This window comes from Pristiophorus japonicus, chromosome 2 (genome assembly GCF_044704955.1).
Source record: "Pristiophorus japonicus isolate sPriJap1 chromosome 2, sPriJap1.hap1, whole genome shotgun sequence".
Taxonomy (NCBI): Eukaryota; Metazoa; Chordata; class Chondrichthyes; family Pristiophoridae; genus Pristiophorus; species Pristiophorus japonicus.
In genome coordinates this window covers 332,375,833-332,398,215 of record NC_091978.1, presented here as the reverse complement: position 1 = coordinate 332,398,215, position 22,383 = coordinate 332,375,833, and the positions used below count along the sequence as shown (strand labels likewise).

Here is a 22,383-nt window from a genome sequence, read left to right as displayed (position 1 = left end):
CACACACACACCGATCAAAAAAACACTGCTTTTTGTCTTGCCACTTTATCAGCACATGCACAAAAAGTTCAAAGTGCATGTACTGTGCAGATACAGGTATTGAGATCATATGCCCCAATGCTCATTTGTTATTTACTAATCAAAAATGCAAATAGCCACTTTTGAATTCCCAATGTGGCTAATGTATTGGACAACACTGTTGTAGTTTGATTCCTTCTAGAGATTGTCATATCCAGGAAAAGTTTTAAAAATGTAAATAGGAAATGTATAATAGTATTTAGATGCAGACATTTTTGGTGGAATTTCTATGAGTAATTGTATGTTTTTGTGTCCAAAATGTATTAAAATTTGCCATGTTGCTTCAAAATGGGGGTAGATGGGGAGAATGATGATTTAACTGTCTAAGTGTGATTAACTTGTAGTGATATGCAATGTAAAGTTCATTTCAACGACTTAATGCTTTTCATTACGATATGTTATCAGTAATTGCATATGAATTAGAAGAATTATAACTTTGTAGTTGAAATGCTGGATTCACGGATGTGAAAAGTCTAAAGGCTAGCTGTATATTCTCATTAATTGTGTGTTTTTTTTCTGCATTCCCCAGCAGTCTTGCTGTGAGTCTACCAACAGCGGATGCTGCTAACAATTATAATGCAAGTAAAATGAAGACATCAGCAGAGTTGCATGAAATTTTAACAATAGTGATAAGTATGCAAGTTAGTATTCAGTGTATTTCTAAAACCATTTAACTTGTCATTCTATATAAAATTGTCTTCATTTTATTGAAGGTTCTTTTTAACTTTTTTAGAAACAAGTGGAGGACAAGCATAAAAATGTACGTATGACCGCACCAATCAAGAGAAATTAAGAAGGGTTAATGTTGATTTAACATCTGCAGTGCAGCAAGTGAGGAGTATTAGCTGTTAGATTATTTGGGGCATTTCATGTAAGTTGATCTATAGTGGCGGAAGTCACATGGTTAAACTCTCATCTAGGAATGATGAATTTTAAAAATAAATAACAAAATTGAATCTGGCCTGTTCTGAGAGGGTGAAGTCTAGGTAAAGCACTATTTTATTTGAATGTGTTGGGCTGACCCATTGCTAAGTGTGTTTTCTTTTAATTCCTCTAAATAACTTTCTGCTTCAACTTTTTCCAGTAATTTGTATTGTTCCAAGCTTTTGAATTTGTTTTTTCCCAAAATATTTTTGACTAGCAATTGGGTCATCTTGTATACGTACATTTTTCTCAATGTTTCTCCACAACCGCTGCACTTTTTACATATTGGTTAAAAAGCTATTCTTCAGTGGACTCTGTGGTGCAATAGAGTAACACATTACCCCTTCACCTCTGGGGACTGGGGTTAAATCTAAGTCTAAAATATTGAGCTCCTTGCTTATTGTGTCTGAATTTCATTCATCATGAGGGATATTTCAGTGCTGTAGTTTTACCCACTATCTGCTTGTACTCAGAGGAGGAAGTATAGTTTGTTGCTCATATGCCTTTCAGTCTATTTACATCAAGCAAAAAACAATTTCATTACCAAGCTTGGCAATTTTTCATTTCAGGACCTTGGGCAACATAAGAACATAAGAATTAGGAGCAGGAGTAGGCCACTTGAGCCTGCTCCGCCATTCAACAAGATCATGGCTGATTTACCTCAACTCCACTTTCCTGCACTGTCCCCATATCCCTTGATTCTCTTAATATCCAAAAATTTATCGATCTCAGTCTTGAATATTCTCAAAGACTGAGCCTCCACAGCCGTCTGGGTTAGAGAATTCCAAAGATTCACCACCCTCTTGAGTGAAGAAGTTTCTCCTCATCTCAGTCCTAAATGGCCGACCCCTTATTCTGAGACTGTGACCTTGGTTCTGGACTCCCCAGCCAAGGGAAACATCCTCCCTACATCCTCCCTACATCTAGCCTTTCAAGCCCTGTAAGAATTTTGTATGTTTCAATGAGATCACTACTCATTCTTCTAAACTCTTAATTTCCATTTAAGGACCTTGGGCAAACCGAGATTAGGCTAACTGAATTAAAGAGTGCATTTATTAGCTGGTCCAAAGTTGCTCGGAAAAATCATAGTCAATTCTATTGATGCTGAGGCAATGTTTTGATCAATTATACTTCCCTAAATCTTTAACCGTTCGAGTTGACAAGTGCTTTGTCACCTTTATTCTCTAAAATAACTCTTGGGCCTTCCAACATTTTATACTACTTTGAAATAACTCTTTTGTTTGTGGGTGTGAATTATTGAAGGAGGCTGTTAATTCACCGATAGCAACTATGATCTTCCTTTCCCATTGTATGTGGAAAAACAGTCAATCTCCCTCCTTTTTCTTCTTGTACCTTGTATCATCTTCATTTTGTATGTTTCAATTTCCTTAATCTCTACCTCAAGTCAGGAACTGAGATGTGAATCACAAAGCCCTTGTAGCCTGGGGTGTTGAGAGACTATCTAACAGGTTAGCCCCTTTATATGCTAAATGTTTAAAGGGACAGGGTTCCAAGTGGTTTCTCTCTTTCTCCCACCCCCCCAATATAGTGGCAGGATATTTCATTATGTGTGCAGGTTGAACTACATTTAAGATTAATAAGTAATATCATGCTTATGTCTGATTTATTTTCATTTTCATTGTCATATCTGTTTTTTCATGAATCCGCACAATGAAATCTGACTTCTAAATCTGTGCACGAAAGCATTTCCAGAAGTGCTGCGGTCGTTTTCACCTATCAGTAGATGTTTTTGGTGTTTTAATCGTCTCATTTTGAACTGTCTTTATTTGGCTTCTCTCTGTCTGGCTCTCTCTCTGTGTCTGGCTCGCTCTCTCTGTCTCTTGCTCTCCTTCCCTTCCCTTCACTATCCTCTCACTGTACCTTCCCACAACATATCCTGTTGTCAGCATTGTTAAACAAAACCACTGTCTTTAAAAAAAAAAACACAGTAGAAAACCGTTTTAGTAACTGATTTTGGAATAATTGGTAGAATTCTACATTTACCATTTTACTTGCATATGAATATAAAGGGGTTACTACACAATTAAGATTTATTAAAGACAGTTCAGAAGATTAACTGTCTTGTATTTTCATTAAAGCATATATTTTTTTCTTTTAGGAATCACTTTTGTATCCTCCTAAAGATGTACCTGTAAGTACTAAGCACTAGAACACTATCATTTTCTGCACTAATATATCAAACTGAAAGGTTGAATCCTTTTATTGTATAGCTTATTGCCTAATTAAATAATAAAACTGATCATACAGTCTTGTGTATTAACTGCAGTCCTAGCATTAGTCTCCTATCTGTGGGATGTGGGGGGCGTTGGTGGTGGTGTTATAGGGGGTGTGTGCATGCAAAAATTCTTATGTCCACATTTATAATGAAATTATTTTTTTATACTTGTCACAAAATAGTTGCATCCTATCAGGAAGAGTACAGTTACAATGTAACCAGTTTGCATAGGCAGTGCCCATTATAAATGTGGACATAGGAATTTATAGCTGGAAAATGTTGACAGGAATTGTGCGCAGATGTAAGATAAAGACAAGAGCAACAAAAGTAAAGGAAGAGAGCGACAAACCAAAGTGAAAAAACAGAGTGAAAGAGGAGAAATAAAAATGAATGAAGCAGAAGAGAGATATGTTTTGCAGTATCCATAACCCTACCAGAAGGTTGTAAGAAGTTTAGAGTTTTTTTAATCGGGCCCAGTCCCCAAAAAAGTATGAAAAACCAATCAGTTGGATCCTTTGTTGAAATTTGTCACAAAGGACAAATTGATTGGGGAATTGTTGTGAGGGGGGCACCCCAATGTCCCTGCTGATATTTGTAGGTTGTTGCCCTCATATTTTCACCCATTACCATTGCCTATACTCCTTTCCCACGTTCTGACATGCTTCCATTCTATACATCAGCAGTGACTCTAATCCCAACACTTTTGCTAGCTCCAAAAACTCCAATGCTAAGAAAATGGCCTCAGTTTTTACATCACTAATTTAACATTTAAAATGATCAATGCACAAAATATATTTGTTTTGAGTTACATACCTACCACACACTGATGCCACAATACTCCTCTACACATCCTGCCATTCCTTCACTTTGCTCCTAACCACCTCCCCATGCTCCAATACCCACTACCCAAAATTAACTCAAAAACAAAGTACTGCGGATGCTGGAATCTGGAATAAAAACAGAAAATGCTGGAAATCTCAGCGGGTCAGGCAGCATCTGTGGAGAGAAAGCAGAATAATCTGTTTTTAACCCAAAATTAACTATTACCCATGCCCTCTTCACTAAACCACCACCTACCTTACACAATATACATCCTAAATTTGCTACCACCTCCATATTGATTACCCTCTACCAAATTCTAATCACTCGATACCACCAACTAAATTTATCACTACTCTAATCCCTAAATACTCTGCCCTAATACTTCCTGCACATATTCCTATTTGTTCCCCTTCCCATCCCTCCACTAGATTCCCTAAGTACTAACAATCCACTTCCCAATCACTCACTCTTTTCTGAACTACTCACTACCCCTCCATGCCTCACTCCTCCATCATCTTAACTACTTTCATATTTCCTCCAAATTTTTTCAAATGTAATAAACCCCAACCACAAACCATTTCGTCCCATTTGCAATAAGCAATGCTTCAACAAACACACTTCCTTTATAAAAGATTACTACTCGTGAGCAGTGCCATGGGAGATCAACTTGGTGTGTATGTATATGTCTGAAGTATCTATGTTTTACATCTGTTGTATGATGTTAGAATGAGGAGAGTATTTGACTACCTCCCTTCACTATATCCTCTCGCTATACCTCTCCACCATCTGTCCTGTTGTCAGCACTTATTAAACAAATCCATTGTTTCAAAAAGCTATCAAAATAGAGAACTGTTATTGTAATTTCTATTTGTACTGATGGTAGAATTCTACTTGCACTATTGTACTTGCATATGAATATAAAGGGGTTACTACATGACTTAAGATTTATTAGAGATTTTAGAAGAGTAACACTCTTGTATTTTCATCAAAGTAATCTTTTTTTAGGAATTACATTTATACACTCCTGAAGATGTACCTGTAAGTATTTGCCACAAGAATACCATCATTTTCTGCACTATTTTAAGACAAGCTCTTTTATTGTGTAGTTTGTTGCCTAATGGAATAATAATTAATGGAATAATAAAACTGATCAGGTCCTAGCATTGGGCTCCTATCTAAGAGATGTATGTGTATGGGGGAAGGAGAGTGGTTGTAGTGTGTGTGCATGTGCAAATTCCTTTGTCCACATTTATAAGGAACTGTCCAAGTATAATTAGATCTATAATCTGTGATCTTGTCATATCACTTACTAGAAAGTCAAATTTCTTCCCCTCTAAACCACTAGTTTGGTCATTTTACTGAAGTGTTCTAAATGTTCCTGGATAGGGCAAAATATATCAACATAGCCAGTAATGAATAACTAGTTGTTGACTGATCTGGATTCAACATCCAGAACTGCAAATGCATTCTCTTGGAGACCAGCCAAGTGTCAGAGCCCAACATACTACAGGTACAATGTCCCGAATCCTCGGGAGGGTGTCCATTCTAGTTTTTAGGTTTTTCCAGATTTCAGACAAGCAAATCAATAGTCTGGAATCGTCGACCGAATCCGTGCCGGGTTTTGAGCGGCGAGGTCCGAAATCCGGCACGGATTCAATCGACGATTCCCGATTTCAGACTTTATTTTCTTGTCTGGAATCCATGCCGGATTTGGGGTTTTGCCCCTCAAATGTCCGGTATTCGGACAATGATTCCGGATGACTACATCAGCTATGCGCAAAACTGAACAATTCCGGTTTTCGGAATTCCGGATTTGGAACCTATTGCACCTTTACTGCCAAGTGAAGAACATTGGCAATTTCTCCTGCGGGGCAGGATTAATTACAACCTATATATATAGAATCCTAGAATGGTTATATTATCATCATCATAAGCAGTCCCTCGGAATCGAGGAAGACTTGCTTCCACTCCTGAAGTGAGTTCTTTGGTGGCTGAACAGTCCAATACGAGAGCCACAGATTCTGTCACAGGTGGGACAGACCATCGTTGAGGGAAGGGGTTGGTGGGACTGGTTGGCCGCACGCTCCTTCCGTTGTCTGTGCTTGACCTCTGCACGCTCTCGGTGTTGAGACTCGAAGTGCTCAACGCCCTCCCGGATGCACTTCCTCCAATTAGGGCGGTCTTGGGCTAGGGACTCCCAGGTGTCAGTGGTGATGTCGCACTTTATCAGGGAGGCTTTGAGGGTGTCCTTGTAGCGTTTCCGCTGACATCTTTGGCTCATTTGCCGTGAAGGAGCTCTGCATAGAGCTCTTGTTTTGGGAGTCTCGTGCCTGACATGCGAACTATGTGGCCTGCCCAGCGAAGCTGATCAAGTGTCGTCAGCGCTTCAATGCTGGGAATGTTAATTTGGACGACGACACTGATGGTGCGCCTGTCCTCCCAGAGGATTTGCAGGATTTTGCGGAGACATCATTGGTGATATATCTCCAGCGACTTGGTGTCTTCTGTACATCATCCGTGCCTCTGAGCCATACAGGAGGGTGGGTATTACAACAGCCCTGTAGACCATGAGCTTGGTGGTAGATTTGAGGGCCTGGTCTTCGAACACACTTTTCCTCAAGCGGCTGAAGGGTGCACTGGAGGTGGTGTTGAATCTCTGCATCAATGTCTGCTTTTGTTGACACGAGGCTCCCGAGGTATGGGAAATGGTCCACGTTGTCGAGGGCCGCGCCGTGGATCTTGATGACTGGGGGGCAGTGCTGTGCGGCGAGGACAGGCTGGTGGAGGACCTTTGTCTTTACGGATGTTTAGCTTTCATATGCCTCGACTATATCCTGGAGTTCAGCCTCAGCATGTGCGCAGACGCAGGTGTCGTCCGCGTACTGTAGCTCAACAACAGAGGTTGGGGTGGTCTTGGACCTGGCCTGGAGACTGAGAAGTTTGAACAGGTTCCCACTGGTTCTGTAGTTTAGTTCCACTCCAGTGGGGAGCTTGTTGACTGTGAGGTATAGCATGGCACCGAGGAAGATTGAGAGCAGGGTTGGAGCGATGACTCAGCCCTGTTTGACCCCGGTCCAGACGTGGATTGGGTCTGTAATGGATCCGTTGGTAAGGATCATGGCCTGCATGTCGTCGTGGAGCAGGCAAAGGATGTTGACAAACTTTTGGGGGCATCCAAAACGGAGGAGAACGCTCCATAGATCCACGCGGTTGACGGTGTCGAAGGCCTTTGTAAGGTCGAAGGCGGCCATGTATAAGGGCTGGTGCTGCTCCCTGCATTTTTCCTGCAGCTGTTGCACTGCAAAGATCATGTCCGTTGCGCCCCATAGGGGACAAAATCTGCACTGTGACTCCGGTAGGAGCTCCTCGGCCATAGGGAGAAGACGGTTGAGGAGAACTCGAGCGATAACTTTCCTAGTGGCTGATAGCAGGGAGATTCCCCTGTAGTTGCCACAGTTGGACTTGTCCCCTTTTTTAAAGATGGTCACGATCACTGCACCTCTGAGATCTCCCAGTATGCTCTCCTCCCTCCAGATGAGAGCGAGTAGGGTGTCATTTAGCCCATCAAGCCCGAGCGGGCTCTCTGCAAGAGCACTTCAGCTAGTCCCATTGCCCTGCCCTATCCCTGTAGCCCTGCAAATTATTTTCCTTCAGGTACTTATCCAATTCCCCTTTGAAAGCCGTGATTGAGTCTGCCACCCTTTCAGGCAATGCATTCCATATCTGAACCACTTGCGTTAAGTTTTTTCCTCATGTCACCTTTGGTTCGTTTGCCAGTCACGTTAAATCTGTGTCCTCTGGTTGCCGAGCCTTCCGCCAATGGGAACAGTTTCTCTCTCTCTGCTCTGTCTGGACCCCTCATGATTTTGAACACCTCTATCAAATCTTCTTTCAACCTTCCCTGCTCTAAGGATATACTATTGTCCATCCCGTCTTAGAGTTGCCCATTTGGCTGTAATGTGGCTATTTGTAGCCACCTGCATAGTATAGTATAGTGCAATGAAATTCCCACTTCCTGACACAAAGTTGATTTTATATTTGGACGTTAACTGGTTTTATAACAGGAGAAATACTTGGTGATTCCCCAACATTGAAACTGATTTGTCTCATAATTCATACTACTCTGCAGCAACGATGCCGTCATTCAGATAGACAAGAACATAAGAATTAGGAGGAGGCCATTCGGCCCCTCGAGCCTGCTCTGCCATTCAGTAAGATCATGGCTGATCCTTCTACCTTGCCTCTACTTTCCTGCACTATCCCCATATCCCTTGATTTGAAGAAGGCCAGACTATTCACACATGAGGAATTGGGCAAGGTACTGGAGGTCTGCTATGTATGTGGATTTGTACATCAGGAGTTGGTGTCTTTAAGAGGAGAGAAAAAGAAAATTGTGGGAAAAATATTCCCCAAGCATTCTCCTTTTTTAAATATTGCCTCAGCTAGTTTTTAACAAATACTTTGACTTTAACACTGAAGCAATTAAATTGTTGGTTGCAGAAGCTAGATATTAAAAATAACGATCGTATTTGGTTCCTGTCATGTGAACATTTTTGCCTAGAGTACACTTAGAAATGCTTTCTGAATTCATTTATTTTTCAGTTTGATTCCAAGCTGCATAGATTCAGATCTGGTCAGTCTGAACTATATCCCTGCCCATTCTTTAGTACAATGGCAGGTTTGAAACTGTCTATAAAACTTTACTGCCGTCCATATATCACTTGTAATTCTGTCTTGTCACTTACAGTTGATTGAACGACTAAATGGTGAGGTGGCACAGACTGGAACAAGTCATCAATTCACTCATTTATTAATCTTTCTCAGAAATATTACCAATTAAATTAAAAATGGGGGATAATCTGAACATGCAATTCCTTTTAAGACATGTAAGTGATGAAGTTACCATTCTAATAGACTAGTATTAATGAAGTAAAATTTAATCTGCTTATTTTTTTCCACCAGGGTGACTGTTTTGAAACTGCTTTCAATTGCTTCATTTCAGAACTGCACGTTTTACAATTTGAATTCCAACTTGAATCTTATGAATTAAAATATATAAGGATGGTGTATAGAAATGCACAAAAATTTTCTAAATTTATCCAGGTAAGTTCGAGTAACTTTTTAATACTATATAGGACTTTTTTGTTGTATATCTATATATTACCTTCAGTTAACATGGTGGATTACCTACTGTACAGATCTCTTCTAGCTGCCAGGGGATTGCATCCAAACTTGCACTAAACACACAAAATTGTCAAGTCAACATCTGGAGCAGCAGTAGGCCATCTGGCCCCTCGAGCCTGCTCCACCATTCAATAAGATCATGGCTGATCTGATCTTGGCCTCAACTCCACTTCCCTACCCTCTCTTCATAACCCTTGACTACCTCGTTGTTCATAAATCTGTCTATCTCCACCTTAAATATATTCAATGACCCAGTCTCCACAGCTCTAGGGTAGAGAATACCAAGGATTCAAAACCCTCCTGAGAAGAAAAAATTCTTCCTCATTTTTCCATTTTAAATGGGCAACCCCTTATTTTGAAACCTATGGCCGCTAGTTCTAGATTCACCCACGAGGGGAAACATCCTCTCTGCATCTACCCTGTCAAGCCCCCTCAGAATCGTATACGTTTCAATAAGATCACCTCTCTATCTTCTAAACTTCAATGAGTATAGGCTCAACCTTTCTTCATAAGACAACCCCTTCATCTCAGGAATAAAACTCATGAACCTTCTCTGAACTGCCTCCAATGCAAATCCTCATCCCTCCTTAAATAAGGAGACCAAAACTGTACGCAGTACTCCAGGTGTGGCCTCACCAATGCCCTGTACAGTTGGAGCAGGACTTCCCTCTTTTTATACTCCATCCCCCATGCAATAAAGGCCAACATTCCATTTGCCTTCCTAATTACTTTCTGTACCTGCATGCTAACTTTTTGTTTTCATGTACAAGGACCCCCAGATCCTTCTGCACTGTGGCATTTTGTAATCTCTCCCCATTTAAATAATGATTTGCTTTTTATTTTTCCTACCAAAGTGGATAACCCCACATTTTCCCACATTAAACTCAATCTGCCAAATTTTTGCCCACTCACTTAGCCTATCTAGATCCCTTCGCAGATTCTTTGCATCCACCTCACAACTTTCTTCCCCCCCATCGTTGTATCATCAGCAAATTTGGCTACATTATATTCGGTCCCTTCATCTAAGTAATATAGATTGTAAATAGTTGAGGCCCCAGCACCGATCCCTGTGGCACCCCACCAGTTACCGTTTGCCAACTGGAAAATGACCCATTTATCCTGACTCTGTTTTCTGTTAGTTCACCAATCTTCTATCCATTCTAATATATTGCCCCCCAATCCCATGAGCTCTTATCATGTGCAGTAACCTTTTATGTGGCGCCTTATCGAATGCCTCCTGGAAATCCAAATACATGACATCGACTGGTTCCCCTTTATCCACCCTGCTCCTTACATCCTCAAAGAACTCCAGCAAATTTGTCAAACATGATTTCCCTTTCATAGAAACATAGAAAATAGCTGCAGGAGTGGGCCATTCGGCAACTTCGAGCCTGCACCACCATTCAATATGATCAACTTCAGTACCCCATTCCTGCTTTCTCTCCATATCCCTTGATCCCTTTAGCTGTAAGGGCCACATCTAACACCCTTTTGAATATATCTAACGAACTGGCCTCAACAACTTTCTGTGGTAGAGAATTCCACAGGTTCACAATTCTCTGAGTGAAGAGGTGTCTCCTCATCTTGGTCCTAAATGGCTTACCCCTTATCCTTAGACTGTGACCCCTGGTTCTGGACTTCCCCAACATCGGGAACATTCTTCCTGCATCTAACCTGTCCAATCCTGTCAATTTTATGTTTCTATGAGATCCCCTCTCATTTTTCTAAATTCCAGTGAATATAAGTTTAGTCGATCCAGTCAGTCTTCATATGTAAGTCATTCCATCCCGAAAATCAGTTTGGTGAACCTTAGCTGCACTCCCTCAATAGCAAGAATGTCCTTCCTCAGATTAGGAGACCAAAACTGTACACAGTATTCAAGGTGTGGCCTCATCAAGGCCCTGTACAACTGCAGTAAGACCTCCCTGCTCCTATATTCAAATCCTTTCGCTACGAAGGCCAACATGCCATTTGCCGCCTTCACAGCCTGCTGTACCTGCATGCCAACTTTCAATGACTGATGTACCATGACACCCAGGTCTCGTTGCACCTCCCCTTTTCCTAATCGATCACCATTCGGATAATATTCTGCCTTCCTGTTTTTGCCATCAAAGTGGATAACCTCACATTTATCCACATTGTACTGCATCTGCTATGCATTTGCCCACTCACCTAACCTGTCCAAGTCATCCTGCAACCTCTTGGCTTCCTCTTCACAGCTCACTCTGCCACTCAGCTTAGTGTCATCTGCAAGCTTGGAGATATTACATTCAATTCCTTCGTCCAAATCATTAATGTATATTGTAAATAGCTGGTGTCCCAGCACTGAATCCTGCGGTACCCCACTAGTCACTGCCTGCCATTCTGAAAAGGACCCGTTTATTCCTACTCATTGTTTCCTGTCTGCCAACCAGTTCTCTATCCACGTCAGTACATTACCCCCAATACCATGTGCTTTAATTTTGCACATTAATCTCTTGTGTGGGGCCTTGTCAAAAGCCTTTTGAAAGTCCAAATACACCACATCCACTGGTTCTCCCTTGTCCACTCTATTAGTTACATCCTCAAAAAACTCAAAGATTTGTCAAGCATGATTTCCCTTTCATAAATCCATGCTGACTTGGACTGATCCTGTCACTGCTTTCCAAATGCGCTGCTATTGCATCTTTAATAATTGATTCCAACATCTTCCCCACTACCGATGTCAGGCTAACCGGTCTATAATTCCCTGTTTTCTCTCTCCCTCCTTTTTTTTTAAAAAAGTGGGGTTACATTAGCTACCCTCCAACTATAGGAACTGATCCAGAGTCTATAGAATGTTGGAAAATGACCACAAATGCATCCACTATTTCTAGGGTGATGCTGACTCTGCTTGACTGCATTATGATTTTCTGAATGTCCTGCTACTATTTCCTTAATAATGAACTCTAGCATTTTCCCAATGATAGATGTTGGGCAAACTGGTCTATAGTTTCCTGCTTTCTGCCTCCCTCCTTTCTTAAATAGGGGCGTTACATTTGCGGTTTTCCACTCTCTGCTCGGACTTCTCCAGAATCCAGGGAATTTTGTTAGATTACAACCAATGCATCGACTATTTCTGCAGCCGCTTTTTTTTTAAGACTCTAGGTTGCAAGCCATCAGGTCCAGGGGACTTCTCCACCTTTGGTCCCATTAGTTTACCTAGTACTTTTTCTCTAGTGATTGTTTTAAGTTTGCCCCACCCCCACCCAATAGCCCCTTCATTATCAATTATTGGGATGCTTTTAGTGTCTTCCACCGTGAAGACCGATACAATTTTTTTTTGTTGAAAGTCTCTGCCATTTCCCTGTTTCCCATTATTAATTCCCCAATATCATCCTCTAAAGGACCAATGTTTACTTTAGCTACTCTCCTTTTTATAGACCTGTAGAAGCTCTTGCTGTCTGTTTTTATATTTCTTGATAGTTTGCTCTCATAAGCTATCTTCTCTCTCTCTCTTTCTTCATTTTTGTAGTCGTCCTTTGCTGATTCTAAAAATTTCCCAATCCTCTGGCCTTCCACTATTATTTGCAGCATTGTATGCCTTTGTTTTCAATTTGATGCCATCCTTTACTTCCTTAGTTAGCCACGGTTGGTTTATTCTTCTCTTAGTCTGTCTTTCTCACTGGAGTATAACTTTACTGAGTTATGAAATATCTCCTTAAATGTTTACCACTGTTTTTCTACTATTTTACCCTTGAATCTATTTTTTCAGTCCACTTCAGCCAACTCTGCATTCATACCTTTATAATTGCCTTTATTTAACTTCAAGACAGTAGTTTACGACCTAGTTTCCTGACCCTCAAACTGAATTTGAAATTCTACCATGCTATGATCATTCTTTCCAAGAGGATCCTTCACTACGGGATAATTAATTAATCCAGACTCATTACACGTTGCCAGTCTAAAATAGTCTGCTCCCTGGTTTGTTCCACAACGTATTGTTCCAAGAAACCATCTACATGCACTCTATGAACTCTTTCTCAAGGCTACCTTTGCCAGTTTGATTTATCCAATCAATATGCAGATTAAAATCGCCCATGATTATTGCCGTACCTGTCTTGCAAGCCTCCATTATTTCTTGATTTATACTCTGTCCTGTGTGGCTACTGTTAGGGAGCCTGTAGACCACTCCCACCAGTGACTTTCCCTTATTATTTCTTATCTCCACTCAAACTGATTCTACATCTTGATCTTCTAAGCCAAAATCATTCACACTATTCACTTCTGACAGAATACTCCCCTTTAGCATGGTAAATAAGCAATGCCATTTTCCCTCCCTTAATGCACCCGAGTTGGAATTACCCAAGTTACTTGAGGCCAGAATTAGAGGAGCACAGATATCATGTGGGTGGGGGGGAGAAGAGGAGGATGATAAGAGATAGGGAGGGGCAAAACCATGGAGAGACATACTCAGATTCCAGCTAATATATGTTCTTCAAATAAATAAAATAACTTGATTCAATTCGTTTAAATGTCTAAAAGATGAATGCCAAGATAGTCATCAGTTGCTATGCTATTTCTAAAGTGGGAGATTGGTTCATAAGTGTGATACAGCAAAGGACATTGTACAAGGAGTGAGTCACCTGGGCAGATATCAGTAATGCCTACTCTTTCAGCATTATATTTGTGCTCCAGTGATGATTTACTTTTTTCATAAAGTTATGAATTTTATGTGCACCATAGGCAAAATATTCAGAGACCCTACATCATTGGTGGGGCCTTGCATTCAGTTGGCAGCTTATAAGAAAATTGTGGGTGCACTATCTGCGCTTTGCCATCCATAGAAAACAATGGACTGAATCTCAAGCAGTGCACCTGTGATTTTCCGTTAAATCACTCACTACATGCAACACTCCACGTACAGTGGGAGTTTCTGACAGTTTCACTCGATGTTTTAAAAACAGTTTTGAGCTTGCATTGAGCCTTCTGTGCTCAAAATATTAGGTCGATTATATAAATGACCTACCAATGATGGCTTGACCCAGTCAAAAATAGAAAATCTGCTGCTTTTTCACATATCCGGTTGCAAAGTTTATCTGTCACTATTGTTTGTCTCTTTTTTTTTTTTTTTTCCTCCTACTTTCTGTTCTATCATTTCTGAAGTAATTTGGTGATGATAGAGCAAGGACAATTTTTTTCTATCTGTTTTTCTGGATAAGTTTCCTATATATTTGCGCCCAGAGACCTGTGTTATCAGAGCACAAAGCAAATAAGTGGCTTGAAAGATCTCAGAAAATTGGATGTATGTGATTTACGGACGTAATACACCCAGATCTCCTTGATCTTTTATGATCATCTGTTAATCCCCCCCACTCGAACATATCTTGGTTCGTAATAATGACCTGCCCCCCAAGCTACAGAGACTAATATACAAATTTTCTACAGTTGTGCTTGCTCAGAGGATAGGTACAAATTACAACCACAAGTATCCGTAGTCATCTGAAGCAGGTGCACATCAGCTGCTCTAGGTAGCACTGAAGCCATTCTTGGCCTGTTAAACCAGACAGCCATTTTTCAGTTTAAAAAAAAAAAAAATAAATAAAAATGTTTTTTTTGCTGGCTCTAACCCTGCTTGCCGTTATCGTGGAGGAAGAGAACCTGAGACAAGAGCCCCAAGAATAAAGCATTACCTGCAAAGGTGACACCCCATGTGCAAGTACTCAACCCGGAGAGAGCACAAGCCTCAACTGATGTTCCAGGAGATATCTGAAGACCTGACTGTGCACCAACTGTGCTTTTATAAAGGAGGCCATCGGCCGACCCTCTGACTTGCTCTGCGGGGACTTAAAGCCATCAGCAGAGCCTTAATTGTAGAAATGAAAGTCACCACAGCCCTCAACTGTTACGGGTCTGTATCCTTCCAGGCATCCAGGAGGGTCCCGTGTAGGATTTTTCAGGGGCATCCATCGGGAGGAAGCCCAGATTGTTCCCTTTGCCAGGGGACCTGCTGCATTGGTTCTTGCAGCTCTAGCATCACGTGCTCGGTGATGATGTGGCGAGTTGTAGCAAACCCGAAGGCCATGCCTGTGAGTAACTCCATGTTACTGTTGTTGGATCCAAGAATCTTCGTGTCCCTCTAATGCTCCACCAACAGGCGCCTCTTTAGGCATATATCTATAAAATCACAGTCCACTGATTCAGCAGTTCTTGGGCACCTTCTATCCAGTCTCTCCAGAGAGGTAGCCGCATCCTTCACCTCCTCACGGTCTCCCAAGTTCCCCGAAAGTGGATTGTGATGCTGGAGGGCTCACCTTGCGTTAAGATACGTCGCCCGTGGAATGTGTACGCGCTGATACCCGGTTGAGCAGTCACATGACTCTGACTCTGAGGGTTGCCTGAAGGTTGAGGGGAGGAAAGAAGTGTGTGGTTCAGGCTTTCCATTGCCCCCTCATCTGGTAGCTCAGTGGGGACAAGTGGCACAACAAAGCCAGGGTCCATGTTCTCCAGTTCCTCTGAAATCTGTTGCCCTTCCCACTCCCACACATTCTCTCCCTGCTCCGCCTCCTCCTCCTTGTACCTTTCTCCACAACAACTGTCTTCTGTGGCTTTGAATAACCTGCAGGAAGAAAAAAGCGAGGGTTTGGATGGTTACCTTTGCCATGCTGAGTTGCCCCATGGGGTTGGGGGATTGGTTGGGGAAAGTTGGGTCCCTATCCTGGGGCATTGGCAGATAGCTGGATTAGAGAGCGCAGAGTTCTTAAAATGCATTTGGGTGAACTTTTATTAGCCAGTACGTAACAAGCTCTACAAGGGAGGGGGGAGTTCTGGACTTAGTTTTAATAAATTGTTGAAATAAAAGATGGTTCAGAACAGCTTATTATCAAGATTCTTGGAAAAAGAATGCAGGAACCAACAGAATTAAAATAAAAAATATAGCTTTTTTTTTAATGTAGAAAAATGCCTCTTAAAATGGTCATAAAAGCATAATTACTTCAAAAAGCTGCTTGAGAAATGCTCTGCTTTGCATTAGTCATCATTAAAACCGACAACTAGTCAGCAAGTGATCGGTCACCAGTTTGAATTGTGGCCTTCAGTTGTGGCATTTTACACCCTTCAAGTCAGTGGGACTTCTGGTTGTTTAAAATGGATTTCTGCTGACCCAGCACACTTGCTTTTAATAAGATGTTATTTCGATGCAATCACACCCATTGAATGAATAATCGTGATCGAGTCACTTCCTGTTATTGATTTTACTGCATTCAACACACTTGGCTCACCATCTGTTGATTTAGTTTCTTTTGCAGTAGATTTCTGTTCCAGTTTTTGACATTATGACAACTTTAAGATGAAGCAGCAGATGCAGAGGCGTTTTCTGTTTTCAGTTGCACATTCATCAAGGCATTTGTCCAATTGGCAGCAAGCAAGCCTCAAAAGAGAAAATACGAAGAGATTAGGAAAGAAGTCAAAAAAAAAAATTAGAAAGGCAAAAAGTAACTATGAAATTAAATGATCAAGGAACATAGAGCAAAATATTTTACAGGAGAATAAACTACGTTTTCTTCTGAGTAGAGTGAAGCAGGAGGAGCGTGCATATGGCTTTGCCAGGATGGCGGGCTTCCCCAGGGTGCAGGGTGCCATCAACTGCACAAATGTGGCTAGGCGGACACAGTAAAACATTCCTCCGATCTACAAGTAGAACAGACGCTTTTTATCGTTGACCTGATTGCCACAGCAGCTACAACCAAAGGGAAGGCTCATGGTAGGTGTTGTTGCTGCAGAGACTGTGGCGGGTGTAGCACCATGCATCTAGGGTACAACAGTTGTAAGCTGGAGGAGTCATGCCAAACACCGACATGGTTGGGGAAAAATACTGGCCGCTGCATGTGCGCATTGGCTGGTAGTGCAACACACAAGGATTAAAGACCGTGCTGGTGCCATTCCTTTTTTCAAGGGCTGGTCTCTTTTTGGAAATATGTTTTAAAATAATTCAGAAGGACGTAAGTATGATGAAGACCAGGATAATAGAGTGGAGAAAAGCTGATTTTGCGGGGTTGAGCAAAGAATCTGCAAAACTTAAATGGACAACAATATTGTAGAACAGCAGTGTGAAATATTTAAAATGGTGTTCAACAGAGTCCTGGAAAAATATGCGCCGATAAAAAAACAAGAACAAACGAAACACTAATGAGACACCGTGGATGAACAAAGCCATAAGGGAAAAATTTAGGGTAAGGAAAGAGGCATACACTAAGTACATGGACAGCAGGGGAGAGCAACACAAGAGAGAATATAAGGAGATTAGGAGAGAAGTCAAAAAAGCCATTAGAAAGGCAAAAAGGAACTATGAAATTAAATGATCAAGGAACATAAAAGAAAATAGTAAAATATTTTACAGACACATGATTTAAAAAAAGGAAAGTCAGGATGGGAATAGGGCCACTAAAGGATGGACAGGATAATATCACAGGCAGCGATAGCGAAATGGCAGAAATATTAAATAATTACTTTGCTTCATTATTTACCAGGGAGACAGAACAGGTGGCTATGACGTCGGATGATAAGATTAGAAATTAGATTAACTGCATTTAAAATAAAAAGAGCAATATTAAATAAATGAACCAAACTGAGAGGTAAAACACCTGGTCCTGATGGATTACATCCGCGCATTTTAAAAGAATTTAGGAAAGAGATGCATTACTATGCATATTTAAAAATTCGTTAGAACAAGGTGTAGTGCCAGAGAACTGGCGGATAGCTAACGCAATACCTATATTTAAGAAGGGAGATGGAACATGTTCATGGAACTATAGACCAGTCAGCTTAACATCGGTGGTGAGAAAAATAATGGAATCCCTACTAAAGGAAAAAATAGAAGAACATCTAGAAACCAAAAATAATAATGAATAATCAGCATGGATTTCAAAAGGAATAGTCAATGCTGAGAAGGACTGCAACAAATACAAGAAGATTCATAAATCTGCAGAATGGACATATAATTGGCAAATGAAATTCAACACCAATAAATGTGCGATATTACATTTTGGTAAGAAAAATAGGGAGGTCACTTATTACTTGGAAAACACGGGTAAAAGAGCAAAGGGATCTCGGATTACAAATATACAAATCACTGAAAGTAGCGACACATGTTAAGGCCATTTAAAAAAAAAAAGCAAACCAAGCACTAGGGTTTATTTCTAGAGGGATAGAATTGAAATGTAAAGTTGTGATACATTTGTATCGAATCTTGGTTAGACCTCACTTGGAGTACTGCATACAATTCTGGTCGCCATATTATAAAAAGGATATAGAGGCACTGGAGAGGGTGCAAAAAAGATTTACAAGGATACCACCAGAAATGAGTGTATACCTTCAGGAAAGGATCGACAGGCTTGGCCTCTTTTCTCTTTAAAAAGTGAAGGCTCAGGGGTGAACTAACAGAGATCTTTACAATAATGAAAAGTTTTGATAGAGTACAGAGAGAGTGCCTCCACTTGTGGGGAAGAGCAAAACTAGAGGCCATCAATATAAAGATAGTCACCAAGAAATTAAATAGGGAATTCAGAAGAAACTTCTTTACCCAGAGAGTGGTGAAGATGTGGAACTCGCTACCACAGGGAGTGGTTGAAATGAATAATATAGATGCATTTAAGGAGAGGCTAGATAATAAGCATATGAGGGAGAAGGGAATAAAGGGTTATGCTGATTGATAGGTCAGGAAAGACGGGAGGAGGCTTGAATGGAGCATAAAAGCCGGCATCGTCTGGTTGGGCTGAATGGCCTGTTTCTGTGCTGTATATCCTATGTACTCCAAGTAGTTTTAAGGAATGAAGCTAGACGAGTGGAAGGAGTATCAGTGGGAAAGCATTTTCGGTGGTAATGATCATAATTCAGTTGGACTTACCATAGTTATGGAAAAGGACAAAAACAGACCAGGTGTTAAAAGTTCTCAAATGGGGAAAGACCAATTTTACTAAACTGAGATGTGATTTAACAAAAGTGGACTAGAAATAGCTACTTGAAAGTAAATCTGTGTAAGAGCAGTTGGAGGCATTCAAGAAGAGGAGAGAGGGTTCAGAGCAAATATGTTCCCACAAAGGAAAAGGGTGGGACTCTCAAATTTAGAACCCCGTGGATGTCAAGGAGCATACAGAGCAGGATAATGGGGGAAAAAGGAAGCTTATGTCAGATACTGAGAGCTCAATACTACAGAAAGCCTAGAGGAGTATAGAAAGAGCAGGGGTAAAATTAAAAAGGAAATTGGGAAAGCAAAAAGAAGACATGAAAAAATATTGGCAAATAAAATCAAGGAAAATCCAAAGATGTTTTATAAATTCATAAAGAACAAGAGAATAACTAAGGAAAGAGTAGGGCCTATTAGAGACCATAAAGGTAACCTGTGTGTGGAGGTGGAAGACATGGGTATGGTTCTTAATGAATACTTTGCGTCTGTCTTCACAAGAGAGGGACGATACAGACATTGTAGTTAAGGAGGAAGGATGTGAAATATGTGCTAAACATAGAGAGGAAGTATTGAGAAATTTATCATCCTTGAAAGTAGATAAATCGCCAGGCCTGGATGAAAAGTATCCCAGGCTGTTGAGAGGCAAGGGAGTGAATGGCAGAGGCTCTGACCATTATTTTCCAATCCTCTCGGCTACAGGTGTGGTGCTGGAGGACTGCTAACGTTGTGCCATTGTTTAAAAAGGGAGAAAGGGGTACACTGAGTAATTACAGGCCAGTCGGCCTAACCTCGATGGTGGGAAAATTATTGGAAACCATTCTGAGAAACAGACTAAATCAATATTTAGAAAATCACTGATCAAGGACAGTCAGCACTGATTTTAGACTTCAATGTAGGGGGCATGATTAAGACATTTTCAGATGATTAAAAAATTGGCGCTGTGGTTGATCATGAGGAAGATATCAATGGACTGGTCAGGTGGACAGATAAATGGCAAATGGAATTCGATCTGTAGAAGTATGAAGTAATGCATTTGTGGAGTGCTAATACGGCAAGGTAATGCACAATAAATGGTAGGACACTGAAGTGCAGAGGGACCTTGGAGTGTATGTCCACAGATCCCTGAAGGTAGCAGGACAGGTAGATAAGGTGGTTAAGAAGGCATACGGGATACTTCCCTTTTTTAGCAGGCGTAGAGTACAAGAGCAGTGAGGTTATGCTAGAACTATATAAAACACTAGTTAGGCCACAGCTAGAGTATGGCGTACAGTTCTGGTGGTCACATTAAAGGACAGATGTGATTGCACTGGAGAGGGTACAGAGGAGACTTATGAGGGTGTTGCCAGGACTGAGAATTTTAGCTATGAGGAAAGATTGGACAGGCTGGGGTTGTTTTCTTTGGAACAGAGAAGGCTGAGGGGAGACTTAATTGAGGTGTATAAAATAATGAGGGGCTGAGATAGAGTGGATAGGAAGCACCTATTTTCCTTATCAGAGGGGTCAACAACCAAGGGGCATAAATTTAAAGTAATTGGTAGGAGGATTAGAGGGAAGTTGAGAACGTTTTTCATCCATAGGGTGGTGAGCGTCTGAAACTCGCTGTCTGAAAGGGTGGTGAAGGCAGAAACCCTAATCAAATTTTAGAATAATTTGGATATGCATTTGAAGTGCCGTAAAATTCAAGGCTACGGACTAAGAGCTGGAAAGTGGGATTAGGCTGGATATCTCTTTTCCAGCCGGAGTGGAATGGGCCAAATAGCCTCCTTCTTTACCATAAATGTCTGTGTTCCTATTCTATGATAGCAAGCAGAAAGGTACTCGCCTGGTTCCAGATTCTCTTCGCAGTCCAGGTCACTGAGGCCAGGTTTGGGTGTTTTTTTCCCCTCCCACATCCCCAACTCTTTGCCCTGCCCTGGGCATTCTTGCCCAATAAAGACAGAGAAAAATTAGGCTTGGATTCTTTGAATGTATGGAACAATTGAAGGAACTCTTAGTCTGCATCACTGATCAACGAGTTCTGGGGTGTGGTGCCCACAGTGGGCAAGGAGGAAAGGGAGCAGATTCTGATTGTCTTAGCTTCCCAGTTCTGGTCAAGTCATTGAATTTCCTGCGTGACTGCTCTGCTGTTCTGGGCACTACAGAGGTGGCACTCTGCCTCTGCCACCACTGTCCACACCCACCTCCTGACTGCAAGTATTCTATTTGGTAAGTTATTTTGCACATTGATTTTCGATCAGCACTGATCACTGATTTATTTAACTCCTTTTTCCCCCTCGCTCCTATCTTGCTTTGTCTGTTTCTATATGCGAGAGCGTGTGTCTAATTTTTTACAGATCTAATGGGTGTAATTTAATTCTGTACTGTTACTATTTAGTTTATGTGCGATATTTTAGAAATAAGCCATGTTGTATTGCGATAGTTGGTTAGGTTAAGTACTGTAATAGTGTGTGTTTTTATATCGCAGAAGAACTGTAAAATATGCGAGGAATTCCAAGAAAAAAATTCAACAGATTTTCTAAAGGCGTTTGAGGCTCTTCTACAAAAGAGGAACAAGGGGTTGTAATATTTCTAGTATAAACCATGTTATTTGGTATGTAAACAGTGAATTGTGAATAGCTATTTTTATAAATGCTGATTTTTTTTTTGTGAATTTTATATTTAACTTAACCTGCTGGTGCTGTATGTAAATATTGTACAGAATTTAATGTGTATATTGTATATATTTTTTAATAAAAACTAATATTCCACATTGAATTTTATTTTCTCTGTAAATGATGAAACTATGAATTACATAACTATGAAGTATGCAATATGTACAGTGCACAGCAACAGTGTCTGAATTAGATCTTGTATACTTTTCACTAATCCAATTATCAAGGATATGCAGACTATGTTGCAGCTTAATTAAGCCATACCAGTTTGTGTTTTAATGGAGATCTGGGTCTGGGAGAAGATTTGTATCATTAGTTAATGTAGGCCCAGCTGTTTAATAATCAGATTCCGATAACGTCCTGCATTTTCATATGCAATTAACTTAAAATTGATATATATTACAAGAGGTAAAAATTACGACTGTATGAACTCCCCCTTTCCCCCGTCCCTCCTGGATTGGTTTTGATCTGAGGGCAAAGGATCATAGAATTATACAGCACAGAAGGAGGCCAGTCAGCCCATCGGCTTGTGCTGTAATAGGTAGGTTTCCAATAATACACAAAAC

General features: G+C 40.8%; 1 protein-coding gene across 1 annotated transcript in view; it reads left to right on the top strand.

The window, feature by feature from the left end:
• The window catches only part of LOC139234709 (interleukin-15-like), a 79,069-nt gene extending 57,236 nt beyond the window's left edge, over positions 1-21,833 (top strand). Inside the window, exons 3-8 of the mRNA XM_070865388.1 lie at positions 608-719; positions 812-838; positions 3,122-3,154; positions 5,066-5,098; positions 9,023-9,163; positions 21,631-21,833. Coding sequence (XP_070721489.1) covers positions 608-719; positions 812-838; positions 3,122-3,154; positions 5,066-5,098; positions 9,023-9,163; positions 21,631-21,729 — 445 coding nt within the window. The 3' untranslated portion in view covers positions 21,730-21,833. The remainder of the gene's footprint in view (positions 1-607; positions 720-811; positions 839-3,121; positions 3,155-5,065; positions 5,099-9,022; positions 9,164-21,630) is intronic.
• Positions 21,834-22,383: the final 550 nt, after the last annotated feature.